Source organism: Mesoplodon bidens (assembly GCF_964165515.1).
Source record: "Mesoplodon bidens genome assembly, chromosome: 16".
NCBI lineage: Eukaryota > Metazoa > Chordata > Mammalia > Artiodactyla > Ziphiidae > Mesoplodon > Mesoplodon bidens.
In genome coordinates this window covers 46,355,380-46,370,858 of record NC_138173.1, presented here as the reverse complement: position 1 = coordinate 46,370,858, position 15,479 = coordinate 46,355,380, and the positions used below count along the sequence as shown (strand labels likewise).

The window sequence follows — 15,479 nt, the reverse complement described above, 5'->3', positions numbered from 1 at the left end:
TCTAGACAAATAATGAAGTCACCTAAAAGTCCTCCAGGCATATTTTGACTTCCCAGTAGACAAGGAAAAGAATTTCTCAAAAAAAGGGGAGGGGGGACAAATTTCACCCAGGAATGCTATAATATTAAGGTTTAGAGACTCCTGTCTATAATCAGTTAATAACAACTATTTATTTCACACCTATTTGTGCCAGGACACTTAACTAGTCTATATTGATTACAACAATCCTTCAAGGTAGATGTTATTACTCAGATAATACAGATGAGGAAACACGGGCTCAGAGAGTTTAATAATGTAAGCAAGAACTTACAGTTATCAATTAGTAAAATAAAGTTTCAAGTCGAAATCCATCTAGTCCAGCACACTTGCCTCCACTACCTCTCTCTTCATCACACTGTACAATCAATTTTTTATCAATATATATTGTCAACAAGATATTATTTAATTATCCTAGTTACTTTGAAATATAGAATATATATAAAGAATTTATTAGGTACTCTCTCATAAAATGCCAATCAATATTTTAGAATGCATTTTGAATCCTTAAAAACTATAGAGTTTCAAGTTTTGGCAATGACCATGGTTATTTACATGTACAATAACGATTTTTATTTAAGTCTTCATGACTGTTACATCATTTATTTGACTCAAAATTTCATTTAGCTATAAGAAAAAATATGGTAGTATTTTAAATATTAGAATGAGGAAGATCATTCTAAGCATATCACAAAACCGGAAAGCCATAAAATAAAAAGTAATAAATTTAAATACATTTTTAAAAACCCTGACTTGTAAAAAAAAAAAAAGGTATAAACAAGGTCATAAAACAGGTGACAAATAAAGAGATTCAACAAATCACTAAAAATGACAAACAGAAAAAGAAATACAAAAGGCTCTAAACAAATGTAAATGGTTCTCAACCTCCCTGATAGTAAGAAAACTGCAATTAAATCTAGAATGGCATATTTTTCACCAAAACATTGGCATGGACTATCACATACTGAGTTAACAAGGATGTGTGAAAATCTCCCTAGTATATGTCACTTATGCATACTTCCTTTGTGAAATTTAATATTTTTTTAATATTTATTAAAATTTAAATTTTTTATTTTATGTAAGTTATAAAAAATATAAAAGTTATATTTTATGACCTTTTGACCAAACAATCCCATTTCTAGAAATTTATTCCAGAGACATATTCACACATGTGGGAAATGGCACATGTACAAAGACATTTATCACAGCATTATTTCTAATGGCAAAATAATTAGAAACAACGTAAATACCTAAGAATATGACACTAGTTAAAGAAGTTACAGAACATTCATAAAATGGGATACTACACAGCCATTAAAATGAATTAGGCACATATATTCACAGGTATGGAATTGATCTCCTAAAAAGTAAACTACAAGACACATTTGTGTTTCTTTATGTTTACAAATATAAACCCATACGTGTGTGCACACACATACATACATATACAGACACACAGTATTTGATATACACACATATCTACTCCCATGCATAGAATATTTCTGAAAGAGTATACAATATGCTGGCAACAGCAGTTGCCTCTGGCTAGGGGAAACAGGTAGCTAAGAAATTTTGTACATTATGTATGTGTTACCTATTAAATAAAGGAGTTTATAAATTGACTTTGGAAAGTACTTTTAAAATTGAATTATTAAAAAAAAATTAGAACTGCTTACCTATGTTTTAAATATAAGTTAAATTATTACTTTGATCTATCATGGAAATTTTTACTTATCATCTTCTTTTATTGGGGGAGCAAATTATCCCTTTGACATTAACAGAAAATCTAAACTGAGAATGAAAAGATAATTTACACGTCAAGAAACACATAATTTCTAATTTGTTGCAAAAACACCTCATCTGAAAGACTATGATATGCAGAGAGTAGAAACTCAATAAGTATTTACTGAATGAATACTTTTCTGTTGATTTCAGTAGGTTTGCTTTCCTCATACATTTTTTTCACAATATCACACCAAAAACAAACAAAAAACAACAATATACACTCACTGGAAAATATAAACTTTTAATAAATTATGTACTTTTGTCCCAAAAATTTCATTTTCCCAACAAGTTTGGTAAACTACTTGTTAATGAACATTACTACAATTTAAATCAACATTGCTTACTAGGTACCTACCACGTGCAGGTGTTAAGGATGCTGCAAAACACAAACTCCAAAGAAAAGAAGGGTAAGTTTTTATTCTTGCCCTCAAGCGTTTAGTCTTGAAAGACAAGGTTTAAAAACTTTAATCAGAGGAAAACATAGGCAGAACACTCTATGACATAAATCACAGCAAGATCCTTTTTAACCCACCTCCTAGAGAAATGGAAATAAAAACAAAAATAAATAAATGGGACCTAATGAAACTTCAAAGCTTTTGCACAGCAAAGGAAACCATACACAAGACCAAAAGACAACCCTCAGAATGGGAGAAAATATTTGCAAATGAAGCAACTGACAAAGGATTAATCTCCAAATTTTATAAGCAGCTCATGCAGCTCAATAACAAAAAAACAAACAACCCAATCCAAAAATGGGCAGAAGACCTACATAGACATTTCTCCAAAGAAGATATACAGATTGCCAACAAACACATGAAAGAATGCTCAACATCATTAATCATTAGAGAAATGCAAATCAAAACTACAATGAGATATCATCTCACCCCAGTCAGAATGGCCATCATCAAAAAATCTAGAAACAATAAATGCCAAAGAGGGTGTGGAGAAAAGGGAACACTCTTGCACTGCTGGTGGGAATGTGAATTGGTACAGCCACTATGGAGAACAGTATGGAGGTTCCTTAAAAAACTAAAAATAGAACTACCATATGACCCAGCAATCCCACTACTGGGCATATACCCTGAGAAAACCATAATTCAAAAAGAGTCATGTACTAAAATGTTCATTGCAGCTCTATTTACAATAGCTCAGAGATGGAAACAACCTAAGTGTCCATCATCGGATGAATGGATAAAGAAGATGTGGCACACATATACAATGGAATATTACTCAGCCATAAAAAGAAACGAAATTGAGCTATCTGTAATGAGGTGGATAGACCTAGAGTCTGTCATACAGAGTGAAGTAAGTCAGAAAGAGAAAGACAAATACCGTATGCTAACACATATATATGGAATTTAAGAAAAAAAAATGTCATGAAGAACCTAGGGGTAAGACAGGAATAAAGACACAGACCTAGTAGAGAATGGACCTGAGGATATGGGGAGGGGGAAGGGTAAGCTGTGACAAAGCAAGAGAGAGGCATGGACATATATACACTACCAAAAGTAAAATAGATAGCTAGTGGGAAGCAGCCGCATAGCACAGGGAGATCAGCTCAGTGCTTTGTGACCACCTAGAGGGGTGGGACAGGGAGGGTGGGAGGGAGGGAGACGCAAGAGGGAAGAGATATGAGAACATATGTATATGTATAACTGATTCACTGTTATAAAGCAGAAACTAACACACCATTGTAAAGCAATTATACTCCAATAAAGATGTAAAAAAAAAATAATAAAAACTTTAATCAATAAAAGGACATAACAGATATTACTGATAGATTGCGTTATCCAAACTAAAACTGTTAAAGGAATTTACATAAGGACAAAAAAGTAATTATTGATCTACTGAGGGATATACTGAGATATAAAAATGCTTCCAAAGGCCTAATATCTCACTCACACGTAAAATGGTATTATTTGATGGTGACCAAAGACTTCCAGAGTATGTGGATATTCAGCTAGACTTTGAAGAAATTGCTAATGATTAAATAAATATAAATAGTTTTTAATTATTCAGGCTCCTTAGAAGAGAGATTACTGTAGTGGTCTCAATCAGTTTTGATTGCTCACCTCTCTCACCAAAAATATCTCAGGCATGAACTTCTTAAAATATGTATACTTATTTATAAATTATATGCATCTTCACACTGTCAATCTATATATTAAGTATTAGTAAAGCTTAATTTCTTTCTTTTTCAAATAGAAATGTAAATATGTTTTATTACTTTCTTCCTGTAATCCAATACATCATCTTATGATGCCCTTGGGTATGCACACTCCACTTTGTATGAATACTTAACATGAATATTGAAACTCACAGATCATGCAAAAATATTTTCATGCAACAGTTTCAATTTTTCACACAGCAAACTTATTTTTTAATATAGTTGTTAAAAGGCAGCAGACATGAATTTGAATTTCAGTTTATTTCTCTCTGCCCATGACCTTCTCTCAGAATAAATGTTAACATGCAATTAAATGCACATCACTAAAGAGAACAAAGTGTAGTCATGACCAGATAAATGGCCCCTAAAACTTAATGGGAAATAGTAATCATTGAAGAATATTAGTATTATTTTTTCTTATAAATAGCATTTGTAACTTAATAAACAACATTGAAAATATATTACTTAGTAAATTATCAAATTCTTCAAAACAATGTCTTGCATTATTATCATTCTATTATAAAGTCTATTCTTTTCTCATTTTCTTTGCCTACTCTTACCTTATTACAAAAGCCAAAAGTATTTTTAAAGAACATTAACAATTAAAGTTTCAAATATATTATGCTTTAACCTCCAAATAGCTTCTTGTTAAAATGAATACAAAAATAATTCCAAAACCACGTAGATCATTTTGAGGTATGACTCCTTCCAAGTCTCAGGTAAAAATTCAAATAGATATTTTAAATAAATATGAGCAGATTTTTCATCAATGTAATTTCATATACTGTATAACTATATGTGTAGAGAATGCTTGTTTCTACCTAAACTATACAAATATGAATGCACAAACTTTATATGATTTGTACAGTATGTAAGTTTTACATAGAAATGTAGTATATTCACATGTACCTACCTGGAAAACCCTTTCACACTATATAACATATAGTTCATTTTGAGTAATTCTTAATTCAGTACTCAAAACTTCATTTTAATTTCTATATATTAGAACAATAAATAGATTTGGAACTATAGTGAACTAGCCAGTAAGTACCATGATTTAGCATACCATAAAAAAATAAAAACACATTCTACATCTAAATATGTGAGTCAAAGAAATAAAATCACATTTAATTTGAGTATCATTTTGAAAATACTTATTTTGTAGCAATTATAGTGAAAAATACAGATTCATATATCTAAACATCAAATCTAAGTCATCAAAAAGCTTGGCATTGTTAGTATATATAGTAAAGTTGAGCAAAATTAGAAGTATGCTCAAAAAACTTTTAAAAATAATGTTTTATTCTTTATTAGTTGAAATAAGCTACTCAAATCTCTTAACCTTTTTCATTTCCCGAGCCTACTAATAAATGACACTCCCAAACAAGTATTCAAACCCAGAAATCAGTTTCGAAGAAGCAATTCTTTCTTTCAGTTAATATGTTAGGAGCACATTTGCTCTCTTAGTGCTTCAATATTTTTGAGAACTAGTATTTTTCTTGGACATGTAAATATACTTGATACATTTGTTATTATATTATTTAAAGGAGTATTTTTCATTAAAATATGCAAATATGTATGTATAGACAGAATTGTTTCTTTGTAAGTGCTAAAGAATACTGAATGCAACAACCTGTTTTTAAAAGTTAATGATCAGAGGTCAGTGTGTTAGTTCCCTCCTAGAGGAACTCTTACACTTTCAACTATGTGTTTCTGTGGAGAATATGGGAAAAGTATATTTGATAACACAGAAAATAACTGTCGCACCTTTGGCATATAAACTGTACAAATTAATCTCTTAATGAATAATGCATTTCAAGCAAAAATGAAAGAGTTGAGTTGGAAAAATATCAGAAGGGTTACACATCTTCTGCGCACTCTCTTTCACGTAGTAACTGAGAAATCAAATAACCGTAAAACATTTAAAAGCAAACCTGCAGAAACCAATCTCTTTGCCAGACTGACAAGAAAAGGAGTCTCAAAGCTACAGATATCTGTCCGGACAGTTCCCTGGTGCTGAAGTTAAACAGCCGCTAAACTGCGCGGGTGCCTGGGTGCTGCTTTCACCGTCCCACCCTCGGCAAGATCCCGGCTGCCTAGCCTATCAGCACGAATAGTAGAACTTCACAAGGTAGGAAGCATCCCAAAGTGCAGTAATGGGAGGAACTGGAGTCTCTTCAGAGTCCCTTCAGGATTAAACAGATTTACTAGTTGCAAACAGGAAGAGCAGCAGAGTGCAGGGTGTTAGAACCCGCCGAGGGGGAGGGGGTGGAAGATGGCGGCGGCCGCAAACCCACCCGAAACGCGACAGAGCTTAGGCCCCTCGCCCGCATAGCCTCCCTCCTGCCCGCGACGACAGTGGGCAGCTCTGCTCTCCGAGCCGCCCTGCGGAGGCGGCGACGAGGCGCCCCCGGCGGCGCCCTCATCCCCGGCCGGCGCGCCTTTGCCCGGGTCCCGGCCGGGGAGCACCTGTGCACGGCCATATTGGATTCCTTGCCCCAGTCACTGCCTCCGCGCGGGGGCGGCGGGAAGGGAGAAGGGACGCGCGGAGCCTGGGTTCAGCCCCAGCCCCGCCGGGGCCACGGAGCCGAACTGGCCCGCGGGGAAAGCCAGAAGGACGCCCGGGAAAATTACAATGCCCAAAGGCTCGCGACCCTCACCTCAGCCGGCCTCGGCGCCCTCCCTCCCCGACACACACCCCCGCGCTCTGACACCCAGAAAGCAGCCCCGGCGGCCGCCGCCGGCCGCAACCCTCGTGGCCCGGGCGCCGCCGGCGGGAGGGAGGGCGGCGATCCGGGGCGCGCAAGCGGCCGCAGGGCAGCGACCGAGGGGGCGGAGGGCAGGGAGGGAGGCGGGAAGATGGAGCCAGGTCCTTACTTGAGCACCGACTGCTCCTTCTCCTCTTCTTTCTTCTGCCGATCCATGACGGCCAGGATGATTTTCCTCTCCTCCTCCGTGAGGTGGCTGAGGTCGGGCATCTCGGGCTGCAGAGGCGGCTGAGAGGCCGCCGGGGTGGGAGCCGGGCGGCCCCGCGGCCCGACAGGAGCCGACATATTTGGTGGAGTCTAACCACCCTAGGGAAGCAGGGAGGCAACTCCACTGGCGGCGGCGGCGGCGGCACCCGCGCGGGCGGCTGGGGCAGCCTCCGGCGCTGGGACAAATACATACAAATCAATGGCCTTCAATCCCAGGCGACAGCCCCCCTCCTCCAAGATAGAAAGAGCGGGGGGAGGGGAGGGCGAGCGAGGGGGAAGGGAGAGCTGAAGAGTGCGCTCCGAGAAATGTTTCTTCTTCCCGGGGGCGAAGGACTGGCAAGTGAGCGGTTTGAGGGAGCGAGGAGCAGGAGGCCGGGCCGGGACGCGGAGTGAGCGGAGCGGCGGGGGAGGGTGGTGGAGTAAGGTGGCGGGGACGACTAAGGGTGGGGTGACTGGAGGGAGCGGGCAGGAGGGCGGCGCGCCGGCCGGGGCGCGAGTGTGTACGGCCGCGGCGGGGGCGGGGGGTGCGCGCACCGCCTGAGAGAAGAAAGAGGAGGCTGCGACCCAGCCCCCCCCGGGGGAGTCCGGGGAACTCGCTCCGAGCGCCCAGAGGCAGCGTCCCGCGAGCCGGAGGGGCGCAGAGGGGGGAGGGAGGAAGCAGGGGCTAATTTCCCAGAGAAGCCGCTGAGCCGTCCAGCCGGCTGACGCGTCACAGGGCTCCCGGCGCCGCGGAGGGAAGACCCCCCTCTAGCCACGACGAGGAGAGGGCCGCGGGGCAGGGGACGGCCGCCAGAGACCCCTCTGGGCTAGAGCGGGGAAGCGAAAGCGGAGAAGGGATGACAAGGGCTAGCGGTGGAGAGTCCCGGGGCCAGGGGCTACGCGGCTGGCAACGCCCGCATCCAAGCGAGCTCCGACGCACAGCAGGGTCGGGCGCCGGTCCTTCCTCATCACGCGCCCGCCCAGGGTCCCTCAGCCGCCGCCGCCGCCGCCCTTGGGTCCGTAGAGTGGGTGCGGTGGGCCCGCTCCCTACGCCGCTGCTGCCGCCGCCGCCGCTCGGTGCCGCCGCCGCGCCTCGTCCGCCCCTCCGCCTCCCGGGCTCCTCCCGCGGGGCCGCGTCACCTCCCGGCCGCTGAGGCCCGGGCACCGCGGACGCCCAGCGGGCGGCGGCCACCCCTCCCGAACGCGATCTGTGGACTGGGGCCGGGCGGGGAGATGTGAGGCTAAGAGTGTGAGCCGGGCGGAGGCGGGGAGCGGGAGTTTCAAGGGCGGGGGTGTGGCGAATGTGAGCGTGCGAGCCGGCGTCGGGAGAGAGGAAAGAGAGAGAGCCGAGGTGGATGGGGGCGCCCTGTGGGCCAGCTGGAGAGGCTGAAGACTAGGAGTGTGGGCACTGGCGGCGGGGCGTGTCGCGTCCGGAGAGCGGGTGTGATCGGGAGTGAGGGCTCCCAGGGTTTTGGAACGGGAGGGCGGGGGGTGCGGGCATGGTGTCTGGCTGCAGGTGGAAGAGTGTGAGCGCGTGGAGGGACTCTCGAGATGTCGTGGGAGGGGTCCTGGAAGGAGGGAGAGTATAAGCGTGGCGTGGGGTCCCCATGGCAAAGAATGGTCGGAGAGCTACTGAGCCGAGGGAGTAGGAGAGCCTGGAGAAGCGGGGAGGTGAGATAGGGGAAGATAGGGTTTGTCTGGGACAGGTGTGAGGATGAGGAAGAGACAAGAGGCTGCGAGTGGGAGCACGAAAGGACTAAGGATCAACCGGAGGGTGAGGATGAGCCGCTGCTGGGCCAAGGGCTTCGTTTGTATTTGGTCCTTTTTGGAGGGCCTAGTCTATGGAGACCGGCAGGGAAGCCAGGGGATGGGGTTAAAGTCAGAGTACGGTTTTCCGAGCACAGGGACGGTTTTCCGAGCACAGGGACGGGTAAGATCAAAGAGGTTGAGAGTGGACAGAAAACCCGCTCCTGGAGGATGGCCGTGGCTGCCGCTGCCTTCTGTTATTGGTGGGGCTGGGCCCGGCCCACAACCCTCTGGGTGCGGGCGGGACAGGGAGCTGGTGGAGAGGGGTGGGGTTGAGGTCTGGGGGCGGGTTGCCAGGGATCAGCCCTTCTGCCTGCTCTCGGCAAACACTGTGGGTGACAGAGTTGGGGTGTGTGTGTGCGCGTGCGCGGGTGTGTGTCTACGTATATGTACACACCCCTACCCCACGTTCCACGCTAGCTCTGTTTAGTACCAGGCCAGATTATGCTCTGATGAGTAGTGTAAGCCCTTTGGGGTTTGTATATATGTATCTTCTTGGTGTGTAGCAAACTCTCTCCTCGCTGTCCCCCAGGTACCACCTGACTAGCTCCCAACTTAAGAGAGCTGGGGATAGACACAGCAGCCCCAGAAGTCTCTTGTGATTTCTAAGCATTAATGTCTTATGTTTCTTTTCTCCCACCCCTTGTAATTGGGAAGAGGGAAAAGTTTACTTAAGTGCTTTTATTTATGTATGTATGTATGTATATTACCTACTTCAAATCAAACTCTCACACTCTAAATAATTCCGTTTTCATCTCTTTGGAGCTAGTTTGATGAGATCATATGAATCCCAATTTATGTAATTTTGTTGTAGAGTTAGAGAATTTTTATATACCTCTAATCCAACCTCATCCTATGGGAAATAGAAGGCTAAGATCAGCCAGCTAGTAAATGGCAGCACTGCAACTAGAACCTAGATACTTTTACTGCTGTTTGAAACCGTAGTGGTTTTAAACGCTGGCTGCACATTAAAATTATCTGGGTCACTTTTTTCAAATATCACCTGAGTGTAACCCTAGAGCAAATGAATCAGGTTCTGGGGTTAGGACCCTGGTCATGGGTATATTTTGAAAATTCCCCAGGTGACTAATATATAGTAAAGGTTGGGAATTACACTATGTGCATTACAATAAAAGATAATGGAGGAGAAACTGGGAAGCAGAAAACAAAGAGAACACGTCTAGAGAGACTGATTTTTCTTTTTACCTAAAATTTAAATGTTGAGTTTTTAAATAACATCCACACTTTCCTTTCCACTCATATGCAATGACAGGTACCAGTAAATACATGTATCTGTGACCTTTGCCTTGGAAACCCTCACTGCCACTGAAATACACTAAAAGCTCCTTTAAAAGAAAGGAGAACAGAACTAAAAACAAAAAGGATGGGTGGAACACTCTACCTTACTCAACTGTTTCTGAGCCAGGTTTGAAGTAACACCACCTCCACTCCCCAGCCAGCTATCAACCCAAGCAGAAACAGACTACCCTGAGGCTAAAATAGCATACTTATTTTGAGTACATAAACTGTGAACCTAAAAGAGGTTGTCCAAATTGGACGATTTGGGCTTCCTTTACACCCTGGGTCACACCCTGGGCCAGGGACTGTTTTCTACCAGACACAAAGTGCGCTGGATGCCTGCAGCTGTCTCTCAGAACCCCCGCTGCCTCTTACCTGCCTGGAGACAGTGCCAGCATATAAAACTCAGTGTGCATGAGCTGGTACCACCGGGACACCTGACTTCTTACGGGACTGAATAAAGCAGAAGTGTGTTTCCTTTTTACATTTCTTTACTACAAACAATTACATGTGTTTTCCTATTAAAGGGAATCCTTAGGGCTTCCCTGGTAGCGCAGTGGTTGGGAGCCTGCCTGACAATGCAGGGGGCGCGGGTTCGAGCCCTGGTCTAGGAGAATCCCACATGCCATGGAGCAACTAGGCCTATGAGCCACAACTACTGAGCCTGCGCGTCTGGAGCTTGTGCTCCGCAACAAGAGAGGCCGCGACAGTGAGAGGCCCGCGCACCGCGATGAAGAGTGGCCCCAGCTTGCCACAACTAGAGAAAGCCCAGGAACAGAAACAAAGACCCAACACAGCCAAAAATAATTAATTAATTAATTAATTAATTAATTATTTAAAAAGGGAATCCTTAGCAGTGGAAGCATCTTAAAATCATCTTCCACCCTGACTCGTACACCTTTTCAAAATAAAAATTTGTCACAGTATTTATATAACATATAGATAGAATCCCATAGAATTTCAAATGGGCTACTTTTCAAAGTAGTAGGCCCAATTTAAAGTAAGATTGCTCTGCTGAAAACTGAAATACCTTCCAAAGGTCTCTCGATTTTACTACAATATGGATCTTAGAAGTGTTTTGTTTTCTCTGTTCCGGTTTAGTATTTTACCTAAAATGTTTTATCACATCTCATTATATCTTGTATGGCATTATGTTTTACTTGGGCATGTCCCTCAAATATATGAACACATTTGAAGTTGAGTTGAAAGTGCATTGTTCTTATTTACCTTTAGAAGTAACTATCCATCTTCATCTTCCTCCTTCACTGAGTTCTCAAGGTCTTCTTGACAGGCCACAAACTAACTCCAAAATGTAAGTCCTTTCTTCAGTTCCTATAGAAGCATAAGTTTGTGAAGACTGTAAGCATGTGGACTTTCATTTTTACATGTGAGTAAGGGCTAATTACTTGTAATCTACTAAATAATTTATAGGAGGCATATCTAAACTAAAATCATAAACTGAAATAATCACTAGAATTTACTGAGGACTCAGTACTCTGCTAAGAGATCTGGCTGCCTCACAATGCTTGGAATCATCTCAGTTTCTCCTAGTAGATCTCCCTGCTTCTATCCTTGTGGCTTTACAGTCTGTTTTCAACACAGCATAAAGAGAAAGCCTCCTAAAACATTAGTCAGACCACATCACTACACTGATCATAATCGTGTGGTGGCTCCCCACTTGACTGGGTCAGAACTAAACTCCTTAAATGGCCTGCAAGTCCCACATAACCTCTCTGACCTCATCTGCTACTCCCTTGTAGACTTTCCTCTGGCTGTTCCTTCTGCCCAAAACACTATGCACCAAGGTATCCACTCGGCTGACTCCTCCTCTCCTGCATATTTCTGCTCAGTTATCCACCCTATTTAATACTCTAGCCTGCCCCACCTGCTCCCCGGTCACTCCAGTCTCCTTTACCTTACCCTACTTTTTCCTTTTTTCCATAACACTCGCCACTCTCCAACTTTACTTTTACTCTAAGTTGAATAATATCCCAGCTTATCACGTTTATCATTAACCTTTCACTTCCCCCACTAGAATATAAGCACAGGGCCAGAGTAGGATTTTTACTCATGTATCCCAAGCACCTAGAACGATACATGGCATATAGTAAGTATTCCAACAAATACTTGTTGAATGAATTTCTGGGGAGAGAATTTGCCATGACTGGTTTAAGTTGGGTGGGCGAAAAGGAAAAAGCAGCCTCGAAAGAGGGAAACACAGGTGCAGAGAAGTAAGATCTAAACTCTTTGTCAAGGCAAATAGAGGTTCCTTTAGGATTCAGCTACTGCCTACCTCTGTAGCCTTACCTCCTACCTCTGTAGCCTTACCTCCAACCCAGCCTACGAACACGCACCCCTCTTCAGCCGTGACAACTGACTTGCACTTTACTGAATATGTAGTTTCTCGTCTTTGGGACTTTCTATTCCCTCAACTTGGACCACCCTTTCTACTCCCTCTCCCATAACCTCCCTCTCTGTCAGTTAACTTCTTTGTCTTCTCCACCATGTGCTCATGCCTCCCTTTTTTCCTCCTTCCTCCTGTTTGCCCCAGGATCTCTTAGCACTGCACATACCCTGCTCACAGATAGCACTTGTCACACACTGTTGGAGCCATTTATTTCCCTGTCTGCCTCCTCAACTAGACCATGAATTCTTTAAGGACAAGGAATATGACTTTCACTCCAGTTTCCCTAGGGCCTATCAAACTGTCTCATATATTACAAAGACTCGATAAATATATGCACAATTACATGAGCAGTCACAAAACAATGAGAAAAATCACTGTTACTGGAGTATGAAGAGAGGGAAGCAGGGAGTTGCAGCAAGAGATAAAGCTAGGAAAATAGGCTGTGGCAAGATTATGCTACAACCTTATATGCACTGCTGAAGAATTTGAACTTGTCCTATAGGCATTAGGCAGGCAGTGGTGGTTTCTTTAGCCAGAGAACTGACATGATCAGCTTTGATTTTCAGGAGAATATCCTGCCTTCAATTCCTCATCCATTTCCAAAACACCTGCTAAGAGAATTGCTGAAAGGACACAGATGTGCAGTGGTTTAGGTTTGGGGATACAAATAGCAGAATTTTTTACTTCCTGTCTTCAGAATTTATTTTTCTGGCTATTTTGCTCAGTAGATTATAACAGCATGATAATGAGGCCAAGGTCATGGTTTAAATCCCTGGGTGAGTCAGTCAGTGCAGTGGCCACAGCTGACTGTTAATCTTTGCCAGTTGTCAGATGACAACATGTTATTTCTTGACAAGGAGCTGGGTGGAAGGATATGACTGGTTCATCAAAAATTAATCAGCATTATTGGAAAAGTAACTCAAAGTGCTTAACTGTGACTATAGGACCACACTGTAATTTTAAATAAAAATAAGAATATTAAATTGGTGATTAACAAAAGAGCACAGCATCAGAGAAAGAATACATTGTTTGTTCCTAGAAAAGAAGCTACAGATTAGTACAGTTTAATTATTGGTATTTGAAGCCAAGAAGTAATGAAAAATTTTGAGGATGTTAGTGTAGATAAGTTTTATTAATTACTTTTTGTGTATCTAGCAATATAGGAGGTTATTACTTAATTATTATGTCATAAAACCCATAGAGCCATTTATATTTAAAAGGTCTGGGAAAATCATATTCTAATCATCTTTCACTAATAGCATTATAAAGTTATTTCTATTTTTATTCCCTCCTAGCAATCAATGAGCACATCTTTAAAGTGAAATAGGACAGTATTGGAGGTTGGGACATATAGGCGTAACTGATGTAACTATTTTCTTAATTATATCTTCATCTTAATGACAACTCTGACCATTTTCAGAAGTAAAAAAAACAAGTGAATTTTATAAGATCAGAAATAAATATAAAACCCTTAATGAAAAAATACATCTAGGCATTAAATATCAATTAAATAGCAACAGCTGCTGACATCATAAAAGATAATCAACCAGGCATTATGTGCTTCCTGATGGAAAAACTACAACCTGTGAAGTTGTCTGGCCAAAAAAAAAAAAAAAAAAATCAAACCTGAATTTACAGCATCTTCTAGATCCACCTACCAATTTACAGGAAATACTGAGAACAGAGGAACATATTAAACTACACCATGGTCCCCCACTAACTGGTGACCTGGAACAAGACAGTGACCTCCTGGAGCCTCAGACTTCTCACGCATGACCTGGTAAGAAATGTTCCCTCCTAGTGTGGGTGTGAGGACTGAACAACTGGGCTTACAGCATCATGCAGAGTAGCAGGTATATAATAAAACTCTCTTCTCAGAACTATTCCTCCATCAAGTTCTATTTTAAGTCTCAGTTCCCATGACCACTTTGACTATATTTATTTATATTTATTTAATTTTTGTATCTGTTCCATCTCCCCAACTTCATTGTAAATTCAAGGCCAAATTTTACTATCCTCATTGTAAAAAATATTTATAACACTTAAGAGCCATCCTGGGCTTCCCTGGTGGCGCAGTGATTGAGAGTCCACCTGCCGATGCAGGGGACACGGGTTCGGGCCCTGGTCCGGGAAGATCCCACATGCAGCGGAGCGGCTAGGCCCGTGAGCCATGGCCACTGAGCCTGCGCGTCCGGAACCTGTGCTCCGCAACGGGAGAGGCCACAACAGTGAGAGGCCCGCGTACCGCGAAAAAAAAAAGAGCATCCTGTGTGTCAGATAACATGCTAAGCGCTTCACTTACCTAATCCTAACAATGACCCACTGAGATATTAACCCCATTTTAGAAACCTAAAAAGGGAGGCTTACTTCAGACAACTAGTGAGTGGTGGAACCAGAATTCACAATGAAGTGTCTCAATTCTAGTCTCTGCTCTCTTAAACACAGTGCTTCTATCCCACTCAGGCACATTGTAGGACAACCACAGGAATCTTTGAAAATTGCAAGTAGACCCAATATATGAGATACCATACAAGACATACAAATGTGCATGTTAATGACAGAGCTTACTTGAACAAGACTTGTATTAATATCAAATAAAATTTATTACATGATTAAACTGCACCATGGGATTGCAATCTGTGGAACACTCTATAGAATATTTTACAGGGCAAAACCCAACTGTTGTTTTTTTCCTTTTTTTTTTTTGGCCATTCTGCACAACCTGTGGGATCCTAGTTCCCTGACCAGGGAATCAAACCTGGGCCCCCAGCAGCGGAAGTGCAGAGTCCTAACCACTGGACCACCAGGGATTTCCCTAAAACCCAGCGTTTTCAGCAAATATATTGCAAGGAAAAAAAATTAAGAGATGGAGGGGGGATCTATATTTTAAATGGAACTTAAAAGACATCAACAAAGTGCAAGGATTTGTGGACCTCATTTAGACCTTGATTTTAAAAAAGAGTAAAAAATCTTTTATAAGAGAACTGAAAATTTGGACAGTAACTAGGTACCTGATGATAATGTG

General features: G+C 42.4%; 2 protein-coding genes across 8 annotated transcripts in view; both read right to left on the bottom strand.

Annotated features, from left to right (window-relative positions):
• The window catches only part of RIMS2 (regulating synaptic membrane exocytosis 2), a 568,944-nt gene extending 561,877 nt beyond the window's left edge, over positions 1 to 7,067 (bottom strand). For all 7 annotated transcript variants that reach the window (XM_081258177.1, XM_081258180.1, XM_081258182.1 and 4 more), the window contains exon 1: positions 6,866 to 7,067. In XM_081258177.1, coding sequence (XP_081114303.1) covers positions 6,866 to 7,041 — 176 coding nt within the window. In that variant the 5' untranslated portion in view covers positions 7,042 to 7,067. The remainder of the gene's footprint in view (positions 1 to 6,865) is intronic.
• The window catches only part of FZD6 (frizzled class receptor 6), a 282,950-nt gene that overhangs the window by 30,250 nt on the left and 237,221 nt on the right, over positions 1 to 15,479 (bottom strand). The gene's annotated exons all lie outside the window — the stretch shown is intronic.